Raw genomic sequence first — 26,851 nt, 5'->3', positions numbered from 1 at the left:
TGATGCGCAAAGATAACATGAAATATAACATATTTCAGCTTCATGCATAAATATGTATTTACATATAAATCCGTTCCCTGGTTATTATTAATTAATTTTTGCATACATCAGTCATTCCACTCCTTTTTTATTGTGTAATTCATTAAAAATAAATACAATATGATTTATTCATTCGCCAAATCGAGCCTTAACATTTACATTGGTGGCTTACGACAATGTAAGAGTACAACAATACTCACGTGATAATCGTTTCCGTAGTGCATATCTTACAAAAATAGATATTTATACAAATAAAATAAGTGTGTCCCTGAAAAGCAGATTAAGTAATTTTTGACTATATACAATTTTCAAAAGCCTATATTGGCCACCAAGAACAAGAAGGTAAGTGTTGTTTGTGTATGTAATAAGTTTTGTGCTCTCATTCAAACTTTAACAATTCACAATTTACAGTGGGATGCACAAGTATAACACTAATTCAAAGACTCGACAAATTTTCAGTAACTATTTTCATTAAGAATATTAATAATTTAAAAAATATATTTAAAAATACCAAAATATAGTTTACCACTACTAAGTGAGTAATTCGCACATGCGTAAGATATGAGAATTTTCATTAATTTTTCTCTTGCATCTTGTTTTATGGAATATATTTTTTAGTATGCTGTTTCACAGGCTGTTAGAAGCTTATCTGGCATTTTGTTTTAATTTTTGAGACTCTCATTGGGTAAAAACAAAGTACATGAACATGGCGATGTAGAATTTCCTGGTAATACTTATGCATCCCACTGTACTGGAATTGATGATTAGCAGAAAGTCTTAGTTATAACAGTGGCTCTCAACCTTTTTCAGTTCGGGACACACCTTGAAGGATATTACACCATGAAACCCATAAACAAAGGCACTGGCAAAATTACTTGTAGGGTGTGCAACCAGTTTATAATCATATTTTTGCTAACGTCAAGTACTTTAAGAAGTCCTCTTTTATGCCTGCTGAAACAAATTACACATACTTCATTCTAGAAAAGTAAATATGTAATTTGAAAGTCTATTTTACTCTAGTCTAACATCTAATGAAACATGCATACTGAAAAAAAAAATGTTTTACTCACCGAACTAATGTGCTCAATGGAAGAGCACCAATAACAGAAATGTAGAGTTTAGACTATGTACAACACGGGTTGAATTTAAATTGTTAAAACAATATAATCTTAGTAATTTAAATGTAATAGGTTTTAAGACAAAGTAAATACATTTTCGAGCAAGACTTCGCAACCCACCAAACACCTCCTCGAGATCCAGCAGTGGGTTGAAATAAATTCACCCACAAAACATGCACATGATGCTGGATATCATTAGAAATGTGTGTGTATGTTCATGAACATTTGTAAAAATTATAATCTACTGTGTTGTTGCAGTCAGAAAATAAATAATTTTCATAGTAAGAGAAGTATAATAGCAATTTTAGCTTACCAAACATTTTTGTTGTTATTTTAACGTTCATGTATGGTTTGAATGTTGTTGCAAGAAACACATAAGTATTATTTCTCACTTAACAATTATTGGGAAGGTGTTGTAATACATATATAACACTAATTCAAAGGCTTGAACAGATCCTTATATACTGTTGTCTACATTTGAAATAATGTTTTTTACTAGTTTTCTTGTAGTTTTGTTGTCAAAATCTACTTTAGCAACTCAGGAATTTTGTTTATACATCTATATAAGGCATTGTCCAATCTTAAATTGCATAACAATGGAGTGTTATTAAATAATACAAATCCTGTGTTCGTGTGAAACACTCGCGTGCACACACACATCTACCAAGAATCAAATCCTAGGCCAAGAATTAAATCCTGATGAATGAAGAGGCCTCCAAGAACACTGGATCTCAATCTGCTTGATTGTTATTTGTGGGGCAACTTGAAAGATGTGATGGACTCAGAGCATTCTCAGTCTTAAAAAATGCATTGCTCAGGCGTGGCAGCAAATTTCTGCCACTATGATCCATCAAGTGTTGCAGGAGGCAAGATTTCACCTTCAACTGCGTATGCAATATAATGGCAAACACTTTGAACAGACTCTCTAATTCTATGTGCTCTTCTCCTATGGGTCCAGATTTATGAGACACCCTGTATATATTTTTTAGGAGTTCATTGACATAGCATACTCACAGAGAGGTTGCTCTGTTCTCTTTTCAAATGCACAGAGGCCGTACAAAGCTTGTGGTTTCAAAAGCGTAAAATGTATATACATAGCAATATCAACTATTTACTACTAATTTTACCAATGTTCCACCATTCAGTTTGTCATGCATTTTCTATACAAAGATAGGAATGCTTGTGCTCCGTTCCATAATTTTGGATGCGAGAGATTGGTATTTATCAGAAAAAAGCCAAATGTGTAATTCTTGCTTTTGTTACACCCTTGCACAATTTAAACTTGTGTAAAACAAAATTTAGGAATTGGTAATTTTGATACGGCAGGAATTTTGACATAACGGTAATTTTCATATAATGCTTTTATTACTTAAATTGTTTTATCGTAATTACCTTATGTTATCCACTCATGGACGCCAGTTTAAAAATTGTTACACACTTGCATAATATCCAAGTGTAAAAAAAAAAAAAATAGAAATTGGGAATTATGTCATTGTACAAAAAAACTTAAATATGATGGTAATTTGTTTTCAATAATTTGTCAAGTTTATCTTTTGTATATCCACATAATTTGATTGTATAATTTTGAAAGATGAATGCAATATTGGAAAAATTAAAAAGGGGTAAACTAACTAACTAATTCTCTAGGTTTCTTAAACCCGAAGGTTGATGGCTGCAGCAACACAAGCCTTCCATCTGTTCCTATTCTGGGCAAGATCAATCCAATCTTTTCCATCCTTACCAATTTTCTTTAGGTCCATCTCAATGTTATCTCCCATCTTCGTCTTGGCCTTCCTACAGGTCTCTTACCATCAGGTTTCCCGACAAGAATCATGTAAACTCTTCTTTCCTCTCTTATTCATTCCGCATGGCCTGCCCATCTAAGTCTTCTTGATTTAATCATTCTAATAATATCTGGTCATGGATACAAATAATGTAATTTTAAATTATGTAACCTTCTCCGCTCAGGAGACAGGTTAAATAACATAGGGATGATGTACGACTTAAGAGAGAGAGAAATGCGGTATTTAAGCACACAAAAGAAACAGGACATGACATAGAGTGGGATGAGGCTAAGCAGATAGGAAGGGAGAAGAGAATGCTAGTGAGAAAATGGAAGGAGGCCAAGGAAATAGAGAAGAAAGGTGAAGAACACACAATGAACTGGAATGGGGGACTGAAGATAAACAAAGAATGGAAGAAGGTGTTAGAAAAAGTGAAAAGCACAAAAGCAAAGGAGGAGAAAAGAAGGATGAAGAAAGAAAAGATAAGGAAAAAGAGTGTGAGTTAAGGAGTCCAACTACGTTCCAGATGAAAGGAAATATTTATCTAAATCGCCTGTCAGATGAAACAACAATTGACAGGAGAAGGCTACATGATGGAACCAGGGTTGTTAAAGGTCCAGGAACTCGTAAATTCTAATGGGTTCTGCTGCAGGACCGGAATCTTTTTTCTCGCACAATTTAAATTCGGTCCAAGTTGCATATTGTTACATTGAAAAAAAGGTTCCTGGAACGTATTTTAATTGTTCCTGAAAAAAAGATTCCTGGACCGAATTGAAATTCATTCTGGAAAAAAGGTTCCTGGACCTTTGAAATGCTTTAAATATGAAAAGGTTATACACTGTCAAGAACTCATTTACGTTTGCTGACTTTCTCTCCCAGTCCGGAATTGAAATTATTTACAATTCCTGGGCCAGGATTGACCGATTAAAAGTTGCCTTCTAAAAGTGTCCGCGAGTACGTTTTCCATTGGAATGTCACGCTGCTGTTGTAGAAAGCGTAGCACAGAATAAATAATAACGCTGTTGTTCTCTCGTGGGCCAGGTTCAAAAACTCCCTTGTCGAAGATTTACTGTACATAACGCAATGGACTATATTAGCGTGATGTCACATTGAGCTCAAACAAACTCGTTACGTGTTGCTCCGGCATCCGATCCAGGAACTGCAGCCAATAGGAGTCGCCCAGCAGATATCACAACAGGGACAGGTAGTGTTGCCAGAGGTGTTGCTACAACCAAGTGAAGGAACACGTGCGAGAGAATGGGGCTAAATTGAGAGGGGTAACGTAACTGCAGCGTTTGCGTTTCGCCCATTTCTACCTTGTACCTTAGATTCTCGAGGCAGCCAGCACCTGGATTAGTCTTTCATGCTCACAAGTGGATAATTGTTTATCGTCAGGTACGTAATCGATCCAAGTTGCGTATTGTTTCATTTCAATACTTGGACCCTATTTAAACTGATTCGGGAAAAAAGGTTCCTGGACTGTATTGAAATTGAACCTAGAATAAAGGTGCACGGACCGAATTTAAATTGGTTTGGGAAAAAAGTTCCTGTACCGTATTTAAATTCATTCAGAAAAAAGGGTTCCTGGACCATATTTAAATTGATCCGGAAAAAGGGTTCCTGGACCGAATTGAAATATGTTACAAATAAAAATGTTCTTCACAGTCCAGAACCCATTTACGCTTGCTGATTTTCTAATTGAATTTATTTAAAATTCCTGGACCTTTAAACAACCCTGGCTGGAACACCTGGAAAGGAATGTTCCAGATAACAACTTTCTAATATTCTTGTGTCTGGAGGGGACTGATTTTTGTATATATATATATATATATATATATATATATATATATATATATATATATATATATATATATATATATATATATATATATATATATATATATATATATATATATATATATATATCTTCCTGTTTTGTACCTTATTTCATTTGTATTTGGTACAGAGGTTGAAGAAGACCTTGCTAGAAGGTTGAAACGTAACATTTAGTTTATGTTTTAAAATAAAATAAATTCTGCCTTAGTCAGCATATTACAGTTTACAGGATTCTTATGGAAACCTGATGGTAAGAGACCTGTAGAAAGACAAAGACTGATAGATAAAGTTGAGATGGACCTAAAGGAAATTGGTAAGGATGGAAGGCTTGTGTTACTGCAGCCATATACATATATACCATGCGTTCATTTCGATCTTCAGCCGAGAGATTGGGAGAAGCATGGCGGGCGGAGCTAATGGAGATGCCGACATCTGCGACCTGTAATGCCCGCTTATTTTTATGGACATATGCAGACATTTATATAAATATTGCAAAACGAGCACAAACCTGTGTTATAACATGCAAAAGTTATTCTGTAATTCATCCATGTTCTGCCCTTATATACACAAATAAATAGAAACAATGTTAACAGCCACAGATAATAAAACATTTTAATCATAGTTTTAACCAGTAACGTCCTGCTTAAGTTAATATCCTTGATAGTTTTGTGTCGATGGGAATTGGAGGTTTTGAATGTGCAACACTGTACCAAGATTATGCTGCAGACGAAACCGTTAAAAGTCAATGGTTTTCATGACCTTCCTTGCAATCTGAAATCTCCGAGCTCGAGTTTTTTGTTCCTTCGCGACTAGATGAAGACAGAGCTGTGAATATAGTGGCGAGCAGATGCAAACCAAGAGCGTGTTAATTTTGTACTGTGCGCAAGAGTGTTATTCTTGGTTACTTGTTTGTGTTATTGCAGTGTGTATGTGTGTTGTGTCAGTGAGACGATTGGAATGCCAGCCGCAAGGTTCACGTTAGAACAAAGAATTCTTATGTATGACACTTACGTGAAAACAGACTCGTGTCGAGACATGTGTAGGCAATTTGTACAGAAATTCCCAGGCGTTTCACCTCCACATAGAGATACGGTTAGACATCTTGTCCTTAAATTACGAGAAACTGGATCATTAAATTTCAAAACACCTAAGCAAAAACGACGGATTCTAACTGAAGCAAAAGTCAATGAAATTGGTGCAGCGTTAGAACGTTCTCCAAACAAACCTCTATGCCGTGTTTTACAGGAGATGGGCGTGTCAAAATCATCAGCACATACAGCCACTAAGCTACTAACATTAAAACCGTACTCTTATAACACAGATTAGTGCTTGTTTTGCAATATTTATATAAATGTCTGCATATGTCCATAAACATAAGCGGGCATTACAGGCTGCAAATGTCGGCATCTCCGTCAGCGCCGCCCGCCACGCTTCTCCCGATCTCTAGGCTGAAGATCAAAATGTACGCACGGTGTGTGTGTGTGTGTATATATATATATATATATATATATATATATATATATATATATATATCTTCGGGTATAAGAAGGCTGGAGAGTTAGTTAGTTAGTTAGTTACTTTCACATTGAAAATCTCGGTGCTGCTTAACAGCCCAACTGGCATATAGTTAACAGAAATTTTAACCAGACATTGAAAAATCTGTTTTAAAAATATCAAATGTAACACAATGATTTTGAACTGTTCTGGAAGTAACAATCACTTAGTAATTAAATCGTCAGAAGGTGCAGTAGACCAATTAACAGAAAATGTTTAACCCCTTTAGTGTGCTATTTTTCTCAACAAGTCACTACTGGAAAAATTTAGGCCTTCTAAGGACAATTTCGCTTCATCACTCCCTTCTTCTTCTTCTTCTTCTTCTTCAGTAATCAATTCACATTCATTGTCCTAGTGGTAATGTCGTCGCATTGTAATCAAGTGGTCTTTGGTTTGGTACCTGATAAAGGCACATTGTACAGTCGTTCAGATCCCATTTTCAACCGTAGGTTCAGTCCCAAAGAGCCTATATGTGCATAAAGTGCACTTAAAACTTCAAACAAGTGCAACTCAATGTTCAAATCATGCAAATTTAGTTTTTGAGCCATAGTTCAGTTTTCTATTATGCACGAACTGCAGACAACTTTTCTTACGTCTAACTTATATTCTTTCTTCTTCTTCTACTTCATCTCTTAGTCTTCTGCTACTGTTTTTGTTTTTGCTACAGCTAGCATAATCTCACATAACGTGGTTGTTATGTTCTCAACGTCTGGGTGTATAAATATAATAATAATAATATGTAATAATAATAAACAACAATAATAATAAATTCTTTATTTCCATACACCCATAACCAATGGTGTGGAAAAAATATACCATCCGTAGTTGAATATAGTCAAAAGAAACACAAGCGTATGAAAATGCAATATGCACTTAAGGGTTTAAAGATTGCAATTGTATAAACCTTTGTCATGTAAAACATAGGGACTTTATTCCTTAAAATATCAAACACTTTAATATAGTACACTTTGTATTAATTTGCCAGAAAAAAAATGCTCTCAATCCAGATTTTTGCAGTTCTTAACGTATTATGTATATTTATAACAGCGTTGTGATTAATTATTTTCTGTACCATTATTGAACAACTTAAAGGCCATAGTGGAAAAAAAAAATGTATGTGTCCATAATATGGCAGGCACTGAAGAGAAAGCATGTGCTCCAGAGATTTGAATATGCAATCTACCATGTTAACAAGTATAATGACAATAATAATAATCATAATAATAATTGTCAAATTATTAGGTGAACTCGAGCCTCATGTGCTCATGTTAAATTCACTCCAACAGCGAATTTAACACAAACGCAGTCTGTAGCGATTATTCTAGCATGAATTGTCTAATCCCTGATTTTAAACAATAAAGCAATATGCAGTGTTGAGAGTCCAACAATGCTTGTGTGCTAACTGTTACCATGGAGCATTTCTTCAATAGAAATTAAAATAAGATAGCCCTAGACTCACAGTAACAGAATGGCATTTGAAACTACAACTTGAATTAAAGTAAGTAAACTTCATGTCTGTTACACTCGCAAAACCTTTTCCTGTTTTAAGACTGCATATACATTTTTCACGCATCCAAGATGTTCAGTTGTTGTAAAGGCCTATTCTGGAAATGTAAATTCCTAGATAAGGAGACCTGTAGGCAATTTATCTTAGCTGGGAGATGCTTTACACAAATGTTCTTGCCTGGAAGGGGGCTTCGCCCATGTTGAATGCTGGCTGAGGATATATTCCTTACAAACAATGGATTTATTAAATTTTCAGAAATTTTGTTAGTGGTCTGGCTGAAAGTACTTTCGTATTGAAGCCTAATGCAGATTAAAATTAACAAATTCAGAAAAAACTGCTTTTACGCTTCCCTAACAATCTTATGGAGTCTCAATTCTATTTTTAAATTTGCCAATGCAAAGACATTCCCCATGACTCTTAAATCCTCACTTGTTATTACTTGTGAAAAAATTCTAAAAAAATAGACTAATGAAATTCACATCCCATTACTACAACGCCTTGAATAACGTAGTGTGGAAAACGACCCAAGAAACTGGTTCCCCGAGACGATGACAAGTAGATGGCAGTGCGATCGACCCAGGTGCTAATTTTGTTATGAAAGTAATGCGGCTTAGTTAGTTTTTGGAATATATTGTGTAGATTTGTTTCTCTAGAAAGGCGGTAAGTGAATTGATGGAAACAGTTATATTTGTGGAGTGATTTGCAGTCACTAAATGGCATTAATTTACACAGAAAAGTAACATAAATACGTTTTATGTGCAACGCAACACGAGCATCAACATATCGCATGTGACGCTGGACGTCAAACGTTGGATTGTGTACACAAGTTTATTTTTGTATACTAATAAAATTGAAATAGTGTCATGAAGGAAAAAAAAATGTTTTGTGGCGTACATATTATGAAGTCATTTTCCCGAAATGCAGATATTCGAAATAATTTAATTTCATATTCTATGGAGTTCAAATAGCCGATTAGGATGTACCTTGTCATCTCCATCAACAAATTGCTTTACATTCGTGTCGATTGGTAAGTAGAACATTGGTGTTAAGGACTGTGCATAATCTCTGATAATGTATTGTTCATCGAAATGCAATTCACAAACACCAGCTGTGTCATGGAGTTCCTTGTCAGCTCTGGGAATTGCACGATTCCACTTGGCTAATTTATCTTTTTGTTTGGGAACACTAAATATACAAATACCCTTTTCTTTACTTGAACGATATCCACTAGAACAACCAGGCACAAAACAGCGGCGATAGTTTCCAGACATGGTGAAAATATAACTCAACCAACGCGTTGTTTACATTTTTCCAGTAAGCGGGAAACGAAAAGTGTCATATTTCACGCTTGCGAGTTTTTGGGCGGTAAGTTGGACAACACACGAGTGGATGTAAAACAATCTTTGAAAAATAAACGAGTATTGTCTGTGTGAATTTCCATAAAAATAATATTTGTGTCAATGACAATATTAATGAACCTTTCAGGATAATGCATACACAATACTAATTCTCGCAACAATTGTCATGTTACGTGTTACAATCCATACCTATGTTTTCTTCCGTACTGTTAATAAAAAACTCAAGGACAGGTCATGATCGACGGTTCAGAATGTTCTTTAATATTTTTGCGACTACTGTACCAAATATCATAACAATTTTCTGATACAAAGAAATGTTACAAGGAAAAGAATCAGACGTTGCAGCAAAAACCCCATTTATTTCCATTGTAAGCAGTCGAACACCAAGCACCGGGGTCAACACCAGCGCCTCTAGCGGATCATTTTCCAGTGGAACCAGCCAGAGAGCGCAGAACCATGCCGTTTTCCACACTACGTTATTCTAGGTGCTGTACCATTACATAACATTGCACAATATGGCTCTCCCAATTTCCTCATGCCTTACCAATCTGACTGCAATGTAATCCTAAGCTATAATAAGACCTTATTAATTGTTTATCACCAACTTACAAAAAAAATTGTACATAAGTAATTCTATTCTGAAACAGAGCTCCGTTTTTTTCTTTCTACTGTTTTGTTTTTTATCCTAGACTACAATTATTTCTTTCCTGTTTAAAATGGACTCTACTGTAATTTAAAATGGACTCTACTGTACTGGAAATGTCAAAAATAAAATAAATAAAATACTTTCAAAACTCAATGCAGGATTAGTTTGAGAGCCAAATGAAAAAAAATGAGGAAACTTTGCACTGGAATGAGTTTTCAGTTCTTTGAATGATTTTCAAAATTTAGACCATGCAGATTTCGAATCTGCTTGAGCATTCTGAGATATCCAAGATGGCAGCCAAAATGCACAGGGTAAAATGATTAACAGGCTACATGGTGGTGGTTTGTCTTATATTTTTGGAATCATGGAATTCTAAACGATGGTGAATTAATTCGAAGAAGTGATATTTACCCTTCTGTTAATTTAAAGTTAACATCTTGAGGTTCATGCACATTTTATTTGTACATTTTAATACATCTAAGATGGAATTAGGATAAGTTTGAAGAACCAACATTCATATCGTAAAACTTCTGGAATGTGGTATTATTTATGGCATTAAATTAATTGTTTCCTTTGTAGAGTTATTTAGCATGAAAAGAATATTGTAATTGACATTACTTTGTTTAAATATACCTAATCAAACTCCTGAAAATTAACAAATTATAAACGACCTTCTTTTATTTATTTATTTATTGCAATTTCCAGTATAGCAGAAGCCATTTTAAACCGGAAAGACAACAGTAAAAACAGTACCCTAGTGTTAAAAGAACACACGAAACACGATAAAATAAAATAAAATAAAATAAACATAAACAAGCCAAGACAGTACCAAGGTAAACAGATTACTTTCATAATGCATTAAGCTAGGAGTCCTAAATCTGAAAACTTATTTCAGTGTTAGATACTCCCATTTCCTTGCACACAGACTAAACAATGGAGGTAGATAAGATTATTATATACATATATGAGGTCAGTTTTCCAATTTTGAAATCCTATTCAGGAAGTGTTCAGAGCTGTTTCTGTTGTAAGTCTAGATAGCTCTGCTTAAGAACAGTTGAGATCATTTTGTAAAAATTACAAACAGCTTTAATTTTAAACTTTTTAAACATTTAGATATGCACTGAAGATGCGGTAAAACAGTACGAATATACATTTTTTTCCACAGGGAAAGAAAGTTGTTCCACATCTCGAATACATTTTTCTTCTGGAGAGAAGCCTCAGCACTCTTCGAGGCTTCCACAAGACTGCCTGTGGAAACGGAGAGAAGTTCACTACTAAACTGGACTTCATGGCGTCTCCTAAGAAGCCAATGAAATGGAAGAAGTGTGGTGTATATGGTCCTGATTAACATCGTACAGAAGGAACTGCAGGCTACAGCACCTGGCAAGAGGAGTACTGTACAAGCAGTAGGTGAGAATTTCTTCTTATATTCATGAAATTCATTCATTCAAACAGCAAAGAAGACAATGAACAAAGTCTCCGTACACTTCTGATAATAAGAGCTTCGGCAAGACCTGGACAACCTTTAAAAAATATTTTCCCATGTTACTTTCAGACTTGAGAAGATGCCAAGATGATAATTGTGCTACATGGAGGCGAGACAGGCATTTGTGTTTGTAGCTTAAAATAGGGATTTGAACACTGAAATGTTTCCCTAGCAAGAATCAACCCTGGGAGATAGAAAAGGGTGTGCCTAGGATTGGATCAAAGCAATTTTTTTAACTTAAGTTTAATAAACAACATTACAACATGGGTTATCTGTGTCTTACCTTGTACCTTTCAGAGGCAACCCAGTGATCCAGGGACAGACCCAAAATGCTGCAAGTCCAAAACGGAACACTCGTAGACGATTGGTGAGTACTATTCTTTCACATTCTACGTCTCTTTCTGATAGAAATAAATCTTGACAAACTTTTCTGTAATCGCTGAAACTTCAACTTGCAGTTCCAGTTCCAATGAAATATACAATTAGTAAATTTGGATATCGATTTTGGGCTAGCTCCTTCTAAATCTCAACTTCCTGCTTTTACAGTAAAACTTACAAGGGTTAAATTTAATTAGTATCAAAATTTGTAATTACCTGGCAAAGTAAAACAGATTTAAAGGCGAATTGAGAACATCCAACATAATTTTGTGTTGAAAATAGGAAACACCCTATTTTGGATAGGCTATTTTATGTTCCTATTCTTCCTGTCTACGTTACAACAAGCACGAATAAGAAAGCGAATGCTGAGACAAGGCATTCAAGGCCCTTGCTCAAGTCTGGAACCTAAATCACCTGACTTCACATCGCGTTAAGTTAACCATTCTACCATTGCAGACACGGGCACGAAGAACATTCAAAGAATTAATTTATTCAGCATTTTGTAACATAGGCTGAAAGGAGGTTTTTGGGGGTAAGATTAACACGATTAACACTTGTTTTTATATGTGTGGGATATGGGAATGTTGGAAGTGGCCCAAGGTTCGATTCCTGGTGGGAGTTCAAAATATCTCTGTGTTGACCAAACATCGTGAGGATAATAGGGGAGCTACTTGAAAAGAAGAAGTAGCGTACTCCGGTCTCAAAAGCCAGAAAAACAGCGGCGATGGGACTGGATGCGAAAACCAGCTGGAAAACCTTTGTTCTCAAAGAACAGTTGCGCCAAGGAGTTTGGTTGTAGTTGCTTCAATCACTGACACAACAAGCTTGTGTACACTTCGGAACAACAGTCTACATATGAATACATAAAACAACATTTACACATTTCTTGTCTTCCAAGCTTACTTTAGTAATCAATGCCTTTTAGATACCTAAGACAGGCTCAAAGTCTATTAATATTCCTTCCACATGAACAATATTCCTCCTAGACCTAAAACTCTTCTAACAGTCTAATTTTCTCTCCTACTTATGGACATTGTATTTCTAGCTGTTAGTCTTTCATAATGAAAATATTATACCCTAATAATTATTATCTAACAACAGAAAGTTTTCACTGAAACTATTTCTATGTACATTTCCCCCCAGGACAATACTTCTGAAGTATATTTTCGAATCACTCATTGTAATGGCTCCCAAATAAGGCGGAAGTAACATTGTAAATGCTTCTTTGCACAAAAATGTCCCCCCCCCAAAGCTTCTGAATAGATTTCAAGCTGCTACTAATAACAATATTATCACGAATTATCAATAACACACACACACAGATGTTTAGGGTCAATTTACGTTAAAGGCATATTATCATTGACAGTTATACCTAGAGTTGAGTTGAGTTTGTGTTTTAAGTCCGCTTTATGCACAGTATGGCTAATCGGGACTGGACCTACAGTTTAAAGTGGGATCCAAACCACTTGCGCCTCCACCGGGTATCAAACCCGGGACCCCTTGATTACAAGGTAATGACACTACCACTGCGCCATGGGGGAGGCCCCAGTTATACCTAGAGATAGTTTGGAATTCTGTTCTAGTACTTGGCAAATTTCTTTAGTTTCTTCATCTCTCTATGTTAATTGCAACAATGGGGACGGATGATAATTATGTGAAATTGACGACTTTTCCTTTAATTTCTAAGTTCACTTTATGGACAAATAGGCTAATTGGGACTGGACCTACAGTTTAAAGTGGGATCCTAACCACTGACTATGCATCTTCTAGGGGTATCGAACCCAAGAGTCCTTGATTGCAATGAAGGAACGTATAATTAGATGAAATTGATGAAGAACACATACACATTTCTAAAGTACCAAGTCCATACTAGAATGCTGATGTCCAGATCATTAGTACCCCATTCAAAATGTTCGGGTACTGTCCATTCAAAAGATATAGTTAACTTGTTACAATACAGGTGCAATGGGGTTTAAGTATTACGGAAGTCCTTGGCTGCATTTAACATATTTATATACTTTTTTTTTAGCGATTTCCATTCTGTGATTTGCTGTTTCGTAGGAGGACCGTACAGAAAATGCTCTGATTCGGCCTCCACAATAGAATTCAAGAAATGTTTATTCCCGCAAGTAGTTTTCAGAATGTATTTGAGGAAACTTGTTCACTCGCTGCTCCATAGTGTTTAAGGAGCGACACCCTTACACCTCGCTCAAAAAATAGTGCTATAATTCCCAGCATGCCCATCGCAAGTTCATGAGGTGTTTCCAGGTTGTAGATTATGGACCACACTACACGTTACTTCATAGATAGAATGCACATGTGGGCAACATAAAATAAGGCTCATTATTTAAGTGTCGGACAGTGTATATCTTTACACATTTTGAACTTTCAAAATGAAATGCCTTAGGAGATGCCCTGGCACCCTCCGTGTGCATCCATATGTCTTACCTCTCCACGTTAATCTCTACGATGAGGATGAGTGATAAATTTATGAAACAGATTGGGAATAAGCTCAATGTTCATGCCTTATGTAGGATTCGAACTCAGGATGTAGATATCCAAAAGCAACTGGCTACTGAATGTGACACACCACGAGCCACTGGACCACATACTTTTTCTTCTTCCCTTTTCTTTCCTATTTTGTCCATTTACTTGACTATTTAATTTAATACAGTTCCTCTCTTTAGTTTGTTCTGTATATGTGCATGTGTTTGTTAACCTGTTTCAGATGAAGCATTTTCTGCAACTGAAGAAATCTTGTAGCATATAGCAGAACCAAGGGCAAAAGATCCTGCAAAGGCCTACGACTCCTGTGCACCATACTTCCTCTGAAAGGGAGGGGCAGAATGGAGAATGCCTCCTTATGGCCAGAGGGGAAGGTGCACAGAGACTTTTAGCGGAAGGCTCTTTTCCTTGTGGTCACTCTATACCACAGCATATTTCACCGATAAGCTCTTTGGTACACATCAATAGCGTTACTTAAATCCATACTTTATAGTGCAAACAAAACACGTTTGAAAGAATACAGTATTTGCTTCAATTGTAAACAACGGGCACTGGCTCATGGTTACTTAATATTGAAAGAAACATATGTAGAGCTTCAGTTTGTTTACACGATATCTCAGAAACTATATAAACATTTCCTCTCTAAAATTGCATCTCTTCCTCTTTAAATTTATTAGTTGTTAAATGAAAAGCGAGTAACTCAGTATACCTTTCATGCTGTATATATTGTTTTATGTTTTCTGCGTGTTTCACATCGCAATCACAAATACTAACCACAATTTTACGCGAAATGCTTCCGTGTTAGGTACTATAAAAATATGAGTTTTTTGGAAGTATTTATGCTATCAAGAAATGTTAAAGGAAATGCTTTTGTCTAAAGGGGGTTTATTGTGATGATGATTTTATTTCTTGTTATTTAACTTTTTGTTGCTGTCGTATCTCTCTATGCTAAACGCGATGATAAAATGGAGTTATAAACTTAACATTAATAGGATATACTTATAATGGAACATCTATGCTTATCCAGGCTTCAAAACTAGAACCCCTTGCTTCTTGAGATAGATGCTAACCGCAGACAGGCCTATCGTAAACAGATTTAGAGATCGAAGATTTTCTTGTGTGTGCCTCGATGCCACTTAAATATAGGTATATTTATTTTATTTGTTAATTTGTCCATCGGAAGTCACCTTCATGTCATTTATCGTTGTTCCTATCCTCTTTCTCTTCCACCATAGTTTCTTCATGTCACTTCCCTCATCCCCGATTGTTGCATTTCCTTCTTGAGCTAGAATTCCATTATTTTACATCTCTTTTCTACCTTGTTACATTAATCATGTCGATGAGGATGAATGGGGAACTAACGAATCATGCAGGTCCTATTCAGGAAGCGAACCTGCGACCTGTAGTTATATTTTCGGTGGTTATATTTTGTTCTACATCTCTAGATTCATGGTGATGAAGAGGATGGATGATCAGTTCAATGAAATATCCATGTCTTACCCGGATTTCGAACATATGACCTACCTTCTTGGCATGCTATGTAACCACTGTGCCATGACACACTGCGGATGACATTCCCTTCTCTTAACAAACCCTTGGAAAAGGAGATCGAGCTGCCTCTATGTTCCTCCTCTGTCTCTTCTTGCCATGCCTTCAGTCTTCCACTAGATTACTCTCTTTGTGAATTGTCCATGTTTCGAATGCCATACTTCTTGAGTTCATAACTAAAGCATTCTTCATTATGGCGTCACACCTTCCACAATCAATTTCCAGCATTATTCAACAATTAAACTCTTTGTTATACAACTAGGAATTAATTGTAACTCAATCCAAACATCTCTAAGTGAGAGTCAAACAATATTACTAGTTAACTAAGGATTACTGTGTATAAAATAGGATATATGTGGATATAAGTTGCTAGCTGGACGAAAACTGGCATATATAGAATGCCAAGGTTTAGATAGGTTGGTAAATATGAATAAGATATATAGAAATATGCATGCAAAGAAAGATATAGACATAAACTTTACTTAAGGTTAGACATGAAAGTTAGGGATAACTGGGTGTGCTGGTTACACTCTAAAAACCTTAGCTGTGCAATATAGAGAGTTAAGTGAATACTATATAATCAGTGGCGAAGCGTCCTATGAGGCCAGGAGGCCGGGCCTACCCACGCATTACTCTTTTAAAGGTGTATTTACTTATTTCGTCAAACATATGTAATGCAATGGAAAAGTTTGGAATTTTCATTTATGATAATTACAAAGAAATTCTAACCCTGTCCAGTATACGAACTTTCCACGGAGTGAGGCACATTTGCTGGGGCCTCTTCTCTTCACATTCCGTCCTACGGTCGTATATGCGGGAAGTCTAATCTTACGAGTAATGTACGTATGCTTATTACGTGCTCCTGAGGCCGGCCTCGCGGTGTTACCCACTAGGACGAACAGAATATCAGCAACACTGCATTTCCGCCAGGGTTGGAAATTTGTGGTGTACCAGCATTTTTTATAAACATTAGCCTGTGTTCGTGCAGAGAGACTTCTATTTCATTGTACATTCTCCATATTTTGTACGAAACTTAGGTTTTCCTTCCTTTCATCGACAAGTGTAAGTGAAATTGAAAATTACGGAGTACTGTAGTTCTGACTTCGTTTTCTGGTCAGAGTGCTGATGGTCTTGTCGATTCACCCAACACCGTAGCGTAAACAAAAAGACTAAAGAACTTATATTTGTAAAGTAAGTCTTTAAACCAAATTACGTAAATTAAAATGATAGTTACGCCTTATATTTACAAAGTAGTTTTACTTTCACTGGGAATAGAATAATTTATTTTTAACGTGAATGGGGATTCCCTCGCTCGTTCCCTCTTTGTGAAAACTTGCCTCCTGCTCACGACGCTACAAGGGAGCTTGGCTCGGAGCGCGAGGTTCGTGGCGGTAGAGCTTTGTTTGTGATTCGTGTCGTGTGCAGCGATCAGATTTATGCAAGAAGTGCCGGACTGAAATGCAAGAACAATCGAGTTCTTAATTGAGTGAAGATGTAATCATCGGTAAGGTAGGACCCACTTTTGGTCTTTCACGTTTCATTCTTATAAGAATCATTTCTAAAATGTTTTCAACTATATTTTCCTTTGCAAGTAGCAGTGGCAAGTGGCAGCAAAATTTTTAAAAAAAATATTAAAAGTTGTTGAAATGTTATTTAATGCGTTGACACTGTCGTCGAATAGATATAACAAGCAGACATTTTTTTATGCAGCCGACACAAGCGAAGAGGTAGGCAGTTTCGTTTACCCTGAAGGTATAACAAGAGTAGAGGGCGGGGAATTAGAGTACAATGCAAGGGAAGACTTTTGGGGGGGGGGGGGGGTTAGGACAAAGTGTGTTATGGGGTTATTGCGCGGGCCATGTCTGTTTCAGGTCTGGCAGAACAGGCCAGTGTTGTCACATTGGATTGGCAGAAAAGAGCTACATTGCGCCTAAAAATTTGGATTCTATTCTCTCAAGCAACTACATTTATTATAACCTGTTTATATGTTACATAGTAACCTGTCGTGTTGCCGGGTCCCAAACAAGGATCCTATGTTCTATTATCACGTAAAGGTGTCTACTATCACAACGGGTAGAACAAACTAGGATGCGAAGTATACACACTGAATGAGAGAGGTCACCTTTACTTATGTTTTTTCTTGAAAGCCCCGTGGTGGTCATCCTAACACGTTACGAAGTCAGGTGACCTAATTGTGGTCATGTCAATGTTTCCTGATCATCTTTAATACATTCTCCATACATTCTCATCGTCACGATTAGCATAGATCAGAACAAATGAGACGAAAATATTCAAAATTTAAATTATGTTTACTTGCACATACAGGTGTCAGAAATTCATTTATCTAGAAAGCCAAGACTGGAATTAACTACAACCATTCCTTTAGTTAGACAACAGATAAAAATGATGTTTTCCTCGGTGCGAGGAAGTCTTGCTAAAAAAAACCTAAGTTGGCAGCAATAGAACATACCAAACTGACAGTCGCTGAAAGTGCGGAATTCTGTCGTCTGCTCATGGCACAAACGTCAGACTGAACCGAAAATTATGGGGTTCTTCTAGCCCTTTTCACCTCAATTGCAAAATAAATAAATAAATTTAGAAAAAAGTGATGAAGAATTGACAACAGGGCTCGAGCACTATTCGTTGGATTTTCGCGATGTCTCATGATTGGTAGTTCTTTCTGGAGGTGTGTGCATAAATCAGGGGTTGTAAAAATACAAACAAATAAAAAAACAGAAGTGAACAAAAATCTAGATCGATGACATCTGGTGGGTGGGAGGAGAACGTCTAAGACATAATTATCGTACTGATGGCCGGTAACAACACTTTTGAAAACGTCACGCCATTTGCAAGACATTGAACCACTCTCCATGACATAGCCCCCCCTTCTCTTTCTTTTAACAGATTTAAGCAACATGGAAATTATCGCACTTCTGTGCCTACCCTGCTAGGAACTCTACGCTTCGCCACTGTATATAATGTAAGTGATACATACATCTCACTTAGGTTAAGGACATGAAACTTAAGGATAACAGAATGTGCTGGTCGCACTCTAAAAAGCGTAGCTGTGCAATATAGAGTTAAGTGAATACTATTTAATGTAAGTGAGACACAGGCACGTCGCCTGATAATGTTCGCATGAGCACGTGAACACTCATGTATATGTTCTAAATTACGTACATATTAAATGCACACAACTATATTTCTTCGAAATAATACTTTTTTGATGTTCGAGTATACACACACACAATTCAGTCTGATACGACGTCTTTCAAGTCTGATAACTTTTTTAGATAGTTGGTAACACTGACTCCCATTGTGTTCCACGGTTGCGATGAACACAATGGCTGTGTTGTGTGTTGTGAACTGGCAGCTAAGGGGCTGTTGGCCACTATACCCCGAAAGTGTTCACTGCCCTGTGCGAACATTGTGGTGCGAACCCTGATCCAAGCGGCAATACTTCTTACATTCGGCACCAGGGCGCAGCATATACAGGCACGTGTAGTAGGACTCGAAAAGATCGGCGCTACATAGTTGCAATCTTTAGTGAGAAGTCTCTAAACCTGGCGGATTTTAAATTCCAGTGGGCGCTAAAATTCACGGAATAGTGACGAGCGACTTTTCTTTAGAAACTAGTCTGCAGGAGTTATAAACTTTGAAAGATATTATGTATGATTTGCGCATGTGCGTCTAAGGGCAATTCAGACTGTGCAACTTCCTTTAGTAATAGACGTTTTTCATGGCAAGGAAATAACTCTCACCAACTTAAATTGCAAAGGAAAGTGCTGACTACATTTACATCAATTCAACGTGCATTTTTCTGGTAACCATACTCAGAATAGTATGGGGTCGTATGGCCTAAATAGTTGTTACCGAAAAAAGTTATCAATTGATGTTAGTAAATCATTTTTACTATTCTCTACGTTATTAGAATATGCTTATTGTAAAAAACAAAATATAACTTTCAGAAAAGTAGAGATGTATTTTTGCTACACATACATTTTCTTTTTTGAAGTTAGAAAGTTGAAATATTATATGCATTTAAATTGTCACAATTGAAATTAAATGCATTTTTAATGTGCATATAAATGCACATACATTCAATAAACCTGGTGTAAGTTGTTCCGCACAGCATTTTTTAAAAATACATTTTGTATTTTTCACCAGCAAATTTGATTCTGCGATTTTTAATTAGCGCATGTTGAAGATTTAGAAACTTCTGCGTTTCAATTGTTGGCAACACTGCTGCTGTGGAAGAACTTCAAAGGGGAACATTTGTTTTGGAAAGATCAAGTACTGTTAGTTTTTCGGGGCAACAAAAAAGCCTATGCTCTTTGGCGGCAACGGGTGAAGGGCGGTTAGTGTCGATGTCGAGAGCAAGATATCTATTGACAAGCGGTTCGGTTAATTTATTTGCACTGGCTTTCAGACGTGCGTGTGTGTGTGTAGTGTAGTGTTGTGTTGTGTTTTGTACACTATGAATACTGTTAGGAGTTTGAGAGAAAAGTCATTTTCGCGATTGAGCGAAGCAGAACGAACTCAAGTAAAAAGGATGGGCCCTCACCAGCCGACCTCTACATTGTACAAGAGGTAAGTACTCCCAAATGCGTTATTAAAAGAACATTAAAAAATTACTGGTACACGAAGTACAATTGGTTATGTGGGTGCAACGTTGTGAATGCGCAATTTTGTTTTCCTTGTTTATTATTATTACCGAGTGTACAAGGCAAAACGTAAACCCTTCCTTTCCATGTTGAACAAAGGTAATCGACTACGGTGGGCACGAATGTACTGGGGATGGACATTTCAGCAGTGGAACAGGGTTTTGTGGACGGACGAATCCATTTTCCATGTTCTGTACGGGAAAATACGGAAAACAGTCATTTGTCGGAAGGAGGAACAGAATGAAGCAAAATGTTATGCACGTCGGGTACAGAAACCTGCGTCAGTGATGGTATGGGGATGCATGACGGCATCTGGGGTTGGCCCACTACACGTCTGTGAGGGCATTGTGAATGCACACACCTATACACGCATACTGGAGCGGCATCTTCCCACAGTGCGAAGGCACCTGTTCCACAGGCGGCGTCTCATCTTTCAACACGACAATGCCAAGCCTCATACAGTGCGGCTGACAAGAGAATGGTTGACTCGCCATCACGTGCGAACTCTGCCATGGCCACCATCGAGTCCCGACCTCTCGCCCATTGAGAATGTGTGGCGTGTTCTTAAGCGACGTGTGCAACAGAGGGGACCCACGACAGTGGCTGCTCTTATCGCCTGCCTGCAGGAGGAATGGCACTGCATCGATGTGGAATACCTTGAACGACTCGTCCGCAGCATGCCCCGACGCATTGCCACAGTTATTCGCCGACGGGGTGGCATCACACCATGGTAAACAGGATCCCCTCTAACAGTGGTCGAACTTCAATGTCACGTGTAGATGGACGAAAATGATTTATTTTGTGTGGACACCATACATTGCTGCGTTGCAGCGGAAATTTATGTTTTCCTTTGTTCCATGTAGCCTGTTGAACAAAATATGTTCAGCATATGCATGTGTTCTCCTTCTTTCACAACGCACTCCTATATTTGTGACTGGTCGAACTTCATTGTCACTAAGGTTGTACTTTGTGCAGTTCAATGTAATATAATGTAACCCATGTAAAATATGTACCCCTTGAGAAGTTAAACAGTTTGCACATAGAAACAAAAGTAGTCCCATTGAATGTTAATTAAGGATTCAAGAACATGCACATTACAGTTCTATTTTAGAGAAACATTATTTCTTAGTTTACAAATATATTTTATACTTGCATGATTTGAATCACCAAAATTAAATTCCATTTTGCAGTATTTGTTACCAAATTTTAAGGTTTAAAAATTCGTAACCAAAATGTAGTATACAATTCTATGTAAAGAGCACCGAGAGTGATGTAATTTGGCTAGAAATTACAAAGAGAATAGATAATTTTAAACTAGAAGCCGTTTTACGTGAGTAGAGTGTAGTTCTTTCAGCTTGCATTTTTCAGTAAAGCATGCATTGAAAATAATTTGCAGTTTTACTTCCAGAGTCAAGAGAGAAAGATCCTGCCAGAAGAAAACCACTGAAAACTAAGACCACCTCGTCCAATTCCAGGTGCTACTGTACACGTCAAGGGAAAAATAAATGTTTAATACCTTCAATATTTATTGTTAGAGTATTTTTGTAAGATTAGAAGAAAACGTGCGCATGGATTCAAGCAGCAGTGCTGGCCTACAGCACCATTGGCATACATGGGATTTCTTTTTTCGGGAGGGGATGGAATTGTAAAGATTGACAGTACAATGCTGCTTTCTAGGGGGGTTGGAATACACAATAATATATTTTGTATATTTAGAACTTTGCCGGTGACTGTACACTGGCCCTCAACAAGTACTCCGGCAGTTTGTTTCATTATACTTGACCCTGTACAGTACATATTATTATTAGACCACTCGCCTCTTTCGCTCTATGGAAGATGTCCCCGATCGGAATAAACTAATGGCGAATAAGGAGACTATAAATAGCTCACGGCCAGTTGTATCTTAATTGAAATCAACCAGAATAAACATCTGGTGTAGAAACAAGTTGTATGGGGATTATCTGGAAGAGGATTTGACTGGTGATGAAGCAGCCGAGTCAAACAGAATATCTATCTATTGCTCTCTCCACGAAAATAGACCAGTCAAGGTCAGAGCTTCCCCTTGCCTCCTCCACACCCCTGGCTCTCCAGGGTGGCCACACTTCTTCTAAGCTGCTCAGTCAACATTTTGCATGTTGTACAGGGTCAGTGAAGTTAGTAATAAAGTTTTTTTACACAGCATATATTAATACACTTGTAGGTTGAATTGTATCTTCTGCAAATATGATGTATGAAGAAACAAACTGCCGGAGTACTAAGTGAGCTGAGTGTACCTGAACGCATGTGGTTGATTTAGTTGGTTGAAATTGTTGCATATTGGCAACACTGTAAGTGGGTGGTGTGACCTTGACTGGACTATTTTCATGGCTTTAGCTTTAGAAGCATTTAAGGCAAAGTTTTTATCATTAGAATATTTTAAAAATGCTTGTAGCATGATACTATACACTTGCATTTTAAGACTATATATTTCATTTAACTAATTCCATATTTGACTCCTTATATAATTTAGAAAAGTAAAGTACATAAAGGAAAGGCTAAAATATAACACATTAATTTATTTGATTTGATTTTTGTTATTTAGCGTCACTTTTCTGTCACTTTTGGCCATTCGACAAAATGAAATAGCTTCTATTATAAATAACATGTTCTTGTTTCAGTGTTGTATAATTAGCTAACAAATAAAGATTCTGATTTGTCCCCCTTTTCTCTATTCTTTCTCGTCAGTCAGTTTAGGATGATGTCGATCAAACATTTTCGTTAGTTCCTGTACAACTATTTGTATATTCGTGTATTTTTTTTTCCTGTTGCTTTGATTTATCTGAAATTTATTCTACACACATTGTAGTAAGCAATACTGGTTTCACGAAGAGCATTTATTAATTTCTTTGAAGCATGAAAACCGATGCAAGTTTTTCTCCTAATTTCTTTTGGCTACTCAGGTTTCAGTGGCGGCTGTAGGTTCAGGCACAGAGCCTCGTTTGCCTGCAGACATGTAGTAGTTACCATGGTGTACAATGTGGAAGAAATTCTGAAAGTAATCTATGCATTCATACTTATTCGTATCAATCATTTTTATGGATTGTCTCATATTGTGGCCGCGGTGGCTCAGTCGGTAACGCATCTGACTACCATGCTAAAGGTCCCGGGTTGGATCCCGGAACTTTTCTAACGTTGGAACTGGCCCCGGTGACCACTCAGCGTCGAATGACATGGGTACCTGGGGGAGACCCTGGGGGGGGGGGGGTAAAGGCAGTCAGGGGCATGATGCTGATCACATCACCCCCACTCACGACCGGATCAAGAAAGTGTGGGGCGTTACCCCCACACCCCTATATGCCTTCATGGCTTGGTGCTAAGCACAGGGGAGCACTTTACCTTTATATATATATAATATTCATATTAAACATAGATCAACATGATCCATCTACATAGCTCACTTGGGAAAGAATCCTGTAAGATCCAAGAAACTGCATACAGCGCCACCACCCTTGGGTACATCAGTTCCAAGAAAACCAATCGATGGTCATATACCCATCCCCACGGAAAATCACTAGATCCTGTACTTGCTTCTCTGCAAGGTGGTGGTAGAAATTGCCACTGAGTGGTAGAAATTGCCATTGAAACTGATATTAAAACCTCATATCACAGTAGAATTGGGCAGCACCAGAAGGCCTTGCAGGGAAGCAAGCATTTCAGGTTTTAAATGTCCCATTTTTATTGCAGGTGACTGTACATAGAAGTCTTTCCTTTTGTAAATAGTAGGCAAGTTCAACAATAATGAATAGGTTTTCTCTGGATATCAACCAGGTGATTTCCGAAATAGGCTTCCGAGTTACTTCAATCCCTGAAGATGAGAGTGACGTTAGCTCTCGAAAGCTTGCAAGACTATTTGGAAATCACCTGGTTGATATTCCGAGAAAACATCTTCATCATTCGACGCCAGGAAAGCTTCAAGAATAAGTTCAACAATATTTGCAAGTAAGAGTTACGGTTTTTCGCATAAAACAAGTGTAATTTGTTATTTTTTTAAATGCACCTTCAAGGCAGTGTAATGAACAGAGGGAACTTCATCTTTACCCACCTAATATACATTAAAAATTACTCACTGAGGTCCTTTTGCTTAGCTAGTGATGCTATCTGTGGTGACGGGTCAGAACCAATCGATAGCAAACAGATGAGCGGAGTTCTAGGTTCCGATTCTGCCCAGGTCTGTTCAAGATCCAATATAGTAGCTTCCCCATACTCTGGCCCAAGAGATTCTGTGAAAGCATGCATACAGGATATGTATTGATAAATTATTCACTTGAGGATTATGCCAAATAAACATGCTATACTTAACCCAATAAATCAGAGCTTTTCAAAACTCTAGCCTATGGCAGAACATCCAAAAATTTTCATTTGTGAGAAATTTACGAGGCTTATTTTTTAATTAGGGGCTGTTTTGAAATAAAACGAAAACAAGAAATTTAATTACCTCTGTGGCTGTTCATACGTACATTCAGCTACTTCTCAATGTAATTCCCACAGTTATTGAGACACTTATCATAGTGGTAGATGAGCTTTTGTAGACCCTCATCAAAGAAATCTGCCGCCAGGTCAGACAGTCAATCCGTCACGGTCTGTTTGGCTTCATCAGCGCTGTTGAATCTCTTCTTAGCAAGGAAAGTCTTCAAGTGGAGGAATAGGTGATAATCGCTAGGGGCAAGATCCAGACTGTACCGTAGCGCAGCTTCATCACATAACGCAATGTTACTTCTGTGTTTGGGATCGAACCAAGAACCTTTAGATTGTATTGGGTGATGTAGTTATTCCTCATTCATTTTTTAGATGGTTATCACTCGCATGGCCTAAATGTGATAAATGCGAGAGGTTACCTTTAAAGGAATGGTGATAAAAATTAACTCAAGTGGCCGCAGTGGCTCAGTCGGTAACGCGTCTGACTACCATGCTAAAGGTCCCGGGTTCGATCCCCGGCTGGTTCAAATCCGGGAACTTTTCTAACGATGGAAGCGGCCCCGGCACCCACCCAGCATCGAATAACATGGGTACCTGGGGGAAACCCTGGGGGGTAAAGGCAGTCAGGGGCATGATGCTGATCACATCACCCCCACTCACGACCGGATCAAGAAAGTGTGGGGCGTTACCCCCACACACCTATATGCCTTCATGGCATGGTGCTATGCACATGGGAGCACTTTACCTTTTTTTTAGATTTGGGGTTTTGTACTCTCCATGACTGAACCGATATGGATTGGTTTAGAAAAGGATATTACTTGCCTAACAATTAGATGAAGATTATTCCCATTCCCACACTTGTGCTCTCAAATGTCACTTGTCTGACCTCCCTGTCAGACATCAATCTCATCACACACCATTGCTCAAATAGTTCTCCACTTCGCTTCTCTCTCACAATCTGCCATTCTTACTCTCTCTCGTATTCTCACCAACTGATCTCATTCCCTGTCAATTCCAACACCCCAAGCCTCCTCGTCTCCCAAGTCAATCACCTAACATTTGCCTAATTGCTTATTCCGCATTCCTTTCTCTGCTTCCTGCTATGCTAAGACTTTATACTTCTTACCCAATATCTTGGGTATGATAAGGTACGGAGGGTGGTCCATCCGCTCCCAGCCAAATGAGTCAATGAGCGACTGGGTGGCAGCTGCAGTGTGTGGCCATGTGATGTCATGCAGCAACATGATACTGGAAGACAGCATTCCTCATCATTTATTCTGTATTGCTCAGCAAAGTTTTTTGAGTGTGTTGCAATACACAGCTGCATTAACTGTTTGTCCATTCGACAGAAACTCAATCAGAAGCATCCCAAACCTGCCCCAGAAGACAGTTTCTTGGTGGAGGTTGCTTGCTTGATTTTCACCTTTGTGGTGGGATGATGTGTGCCGCCATTCCTTGAATAGTTGTTTTGCTTTGGGGGTAGAGAGACAGACTGGCAATAAATGTCTGCCGCTTTCACATTTTTTGCAGTCAAAAACCTGATCACTGATCATATCTCACACTCAGCGGGATTTTCAATCACCTGCACCACTTCAAGTGTCCACCACAACCACACCAAGCGTTTTACAACATGTAAATGGCATCTGTTTACGTGCAAGGCATGTTGGAAACTAACGCACATATGCAAAACACCAAGCACGCAATGTTGCAAATGTAAGCGCAAAACAGCCCCTAATTAAAAAATAAACCTCGTACATGTAAAAATGAACTCTGAAAATTCATGGTTAGCAATAATACTGTATATTTAGCTTTTCCCCCCCTAGTAATAAAAAATAAATACACTGCATTTCAAAATTTTATTTAAATTTGCAATTGTTTGTTGCAGGTAAATTACCAAACTTACATTGGTGAAACCAGTACTGAACAAAGTAGAACTCAAAACAGTTTTTCACCTTGTATTGTTCATCTTATGA

The 26,851-nt window shown here is 37.6% G+C and overlaps 1 protein-coding gene across 2 annotated transcripts in view; it reads right to left on the bottom strand.

Moving 5' to 3' along the window:
- The window catches only part of Dhc1 (dynein axonemal heavy chain 1), a 344,548-nt gene that overhangs the window by 22,920 nt on the left and 294,777 nt on the right, over positions 1-26,851 (bottom strand). For both annotated transcript variants that reach the window (XM_083144626.1, XM_083144627.1), the window contains exon 69: positions 24,530-24,682. In XM_083144626.1, the coding sequence (XP_083000752.1) occupies positions 24,530-24,682 (153 nt within the window). The remainder of the gene's footprint in view (positions 1-24,529; positions 24,683-26,851) is intronic.

The sequence above is a fragment of the Lepisma saccharinum genome, chromosome 23 (assembly GCF_977018435.1).
Source record: "Lepisma saccharinum chromosome 23, izLepSacc3.1, whole genome shotgun sequence".
Classification (NCBI taxonomy): Eukaryota; Metazoa; Arthropoda; class Insecta; order Zygentoma; family Lepismatidae; genus Lepisma; species Lepisma saccharinum.
This window is presented reverse-complemented; position numbering and strand designations above follow the sequence as displayed.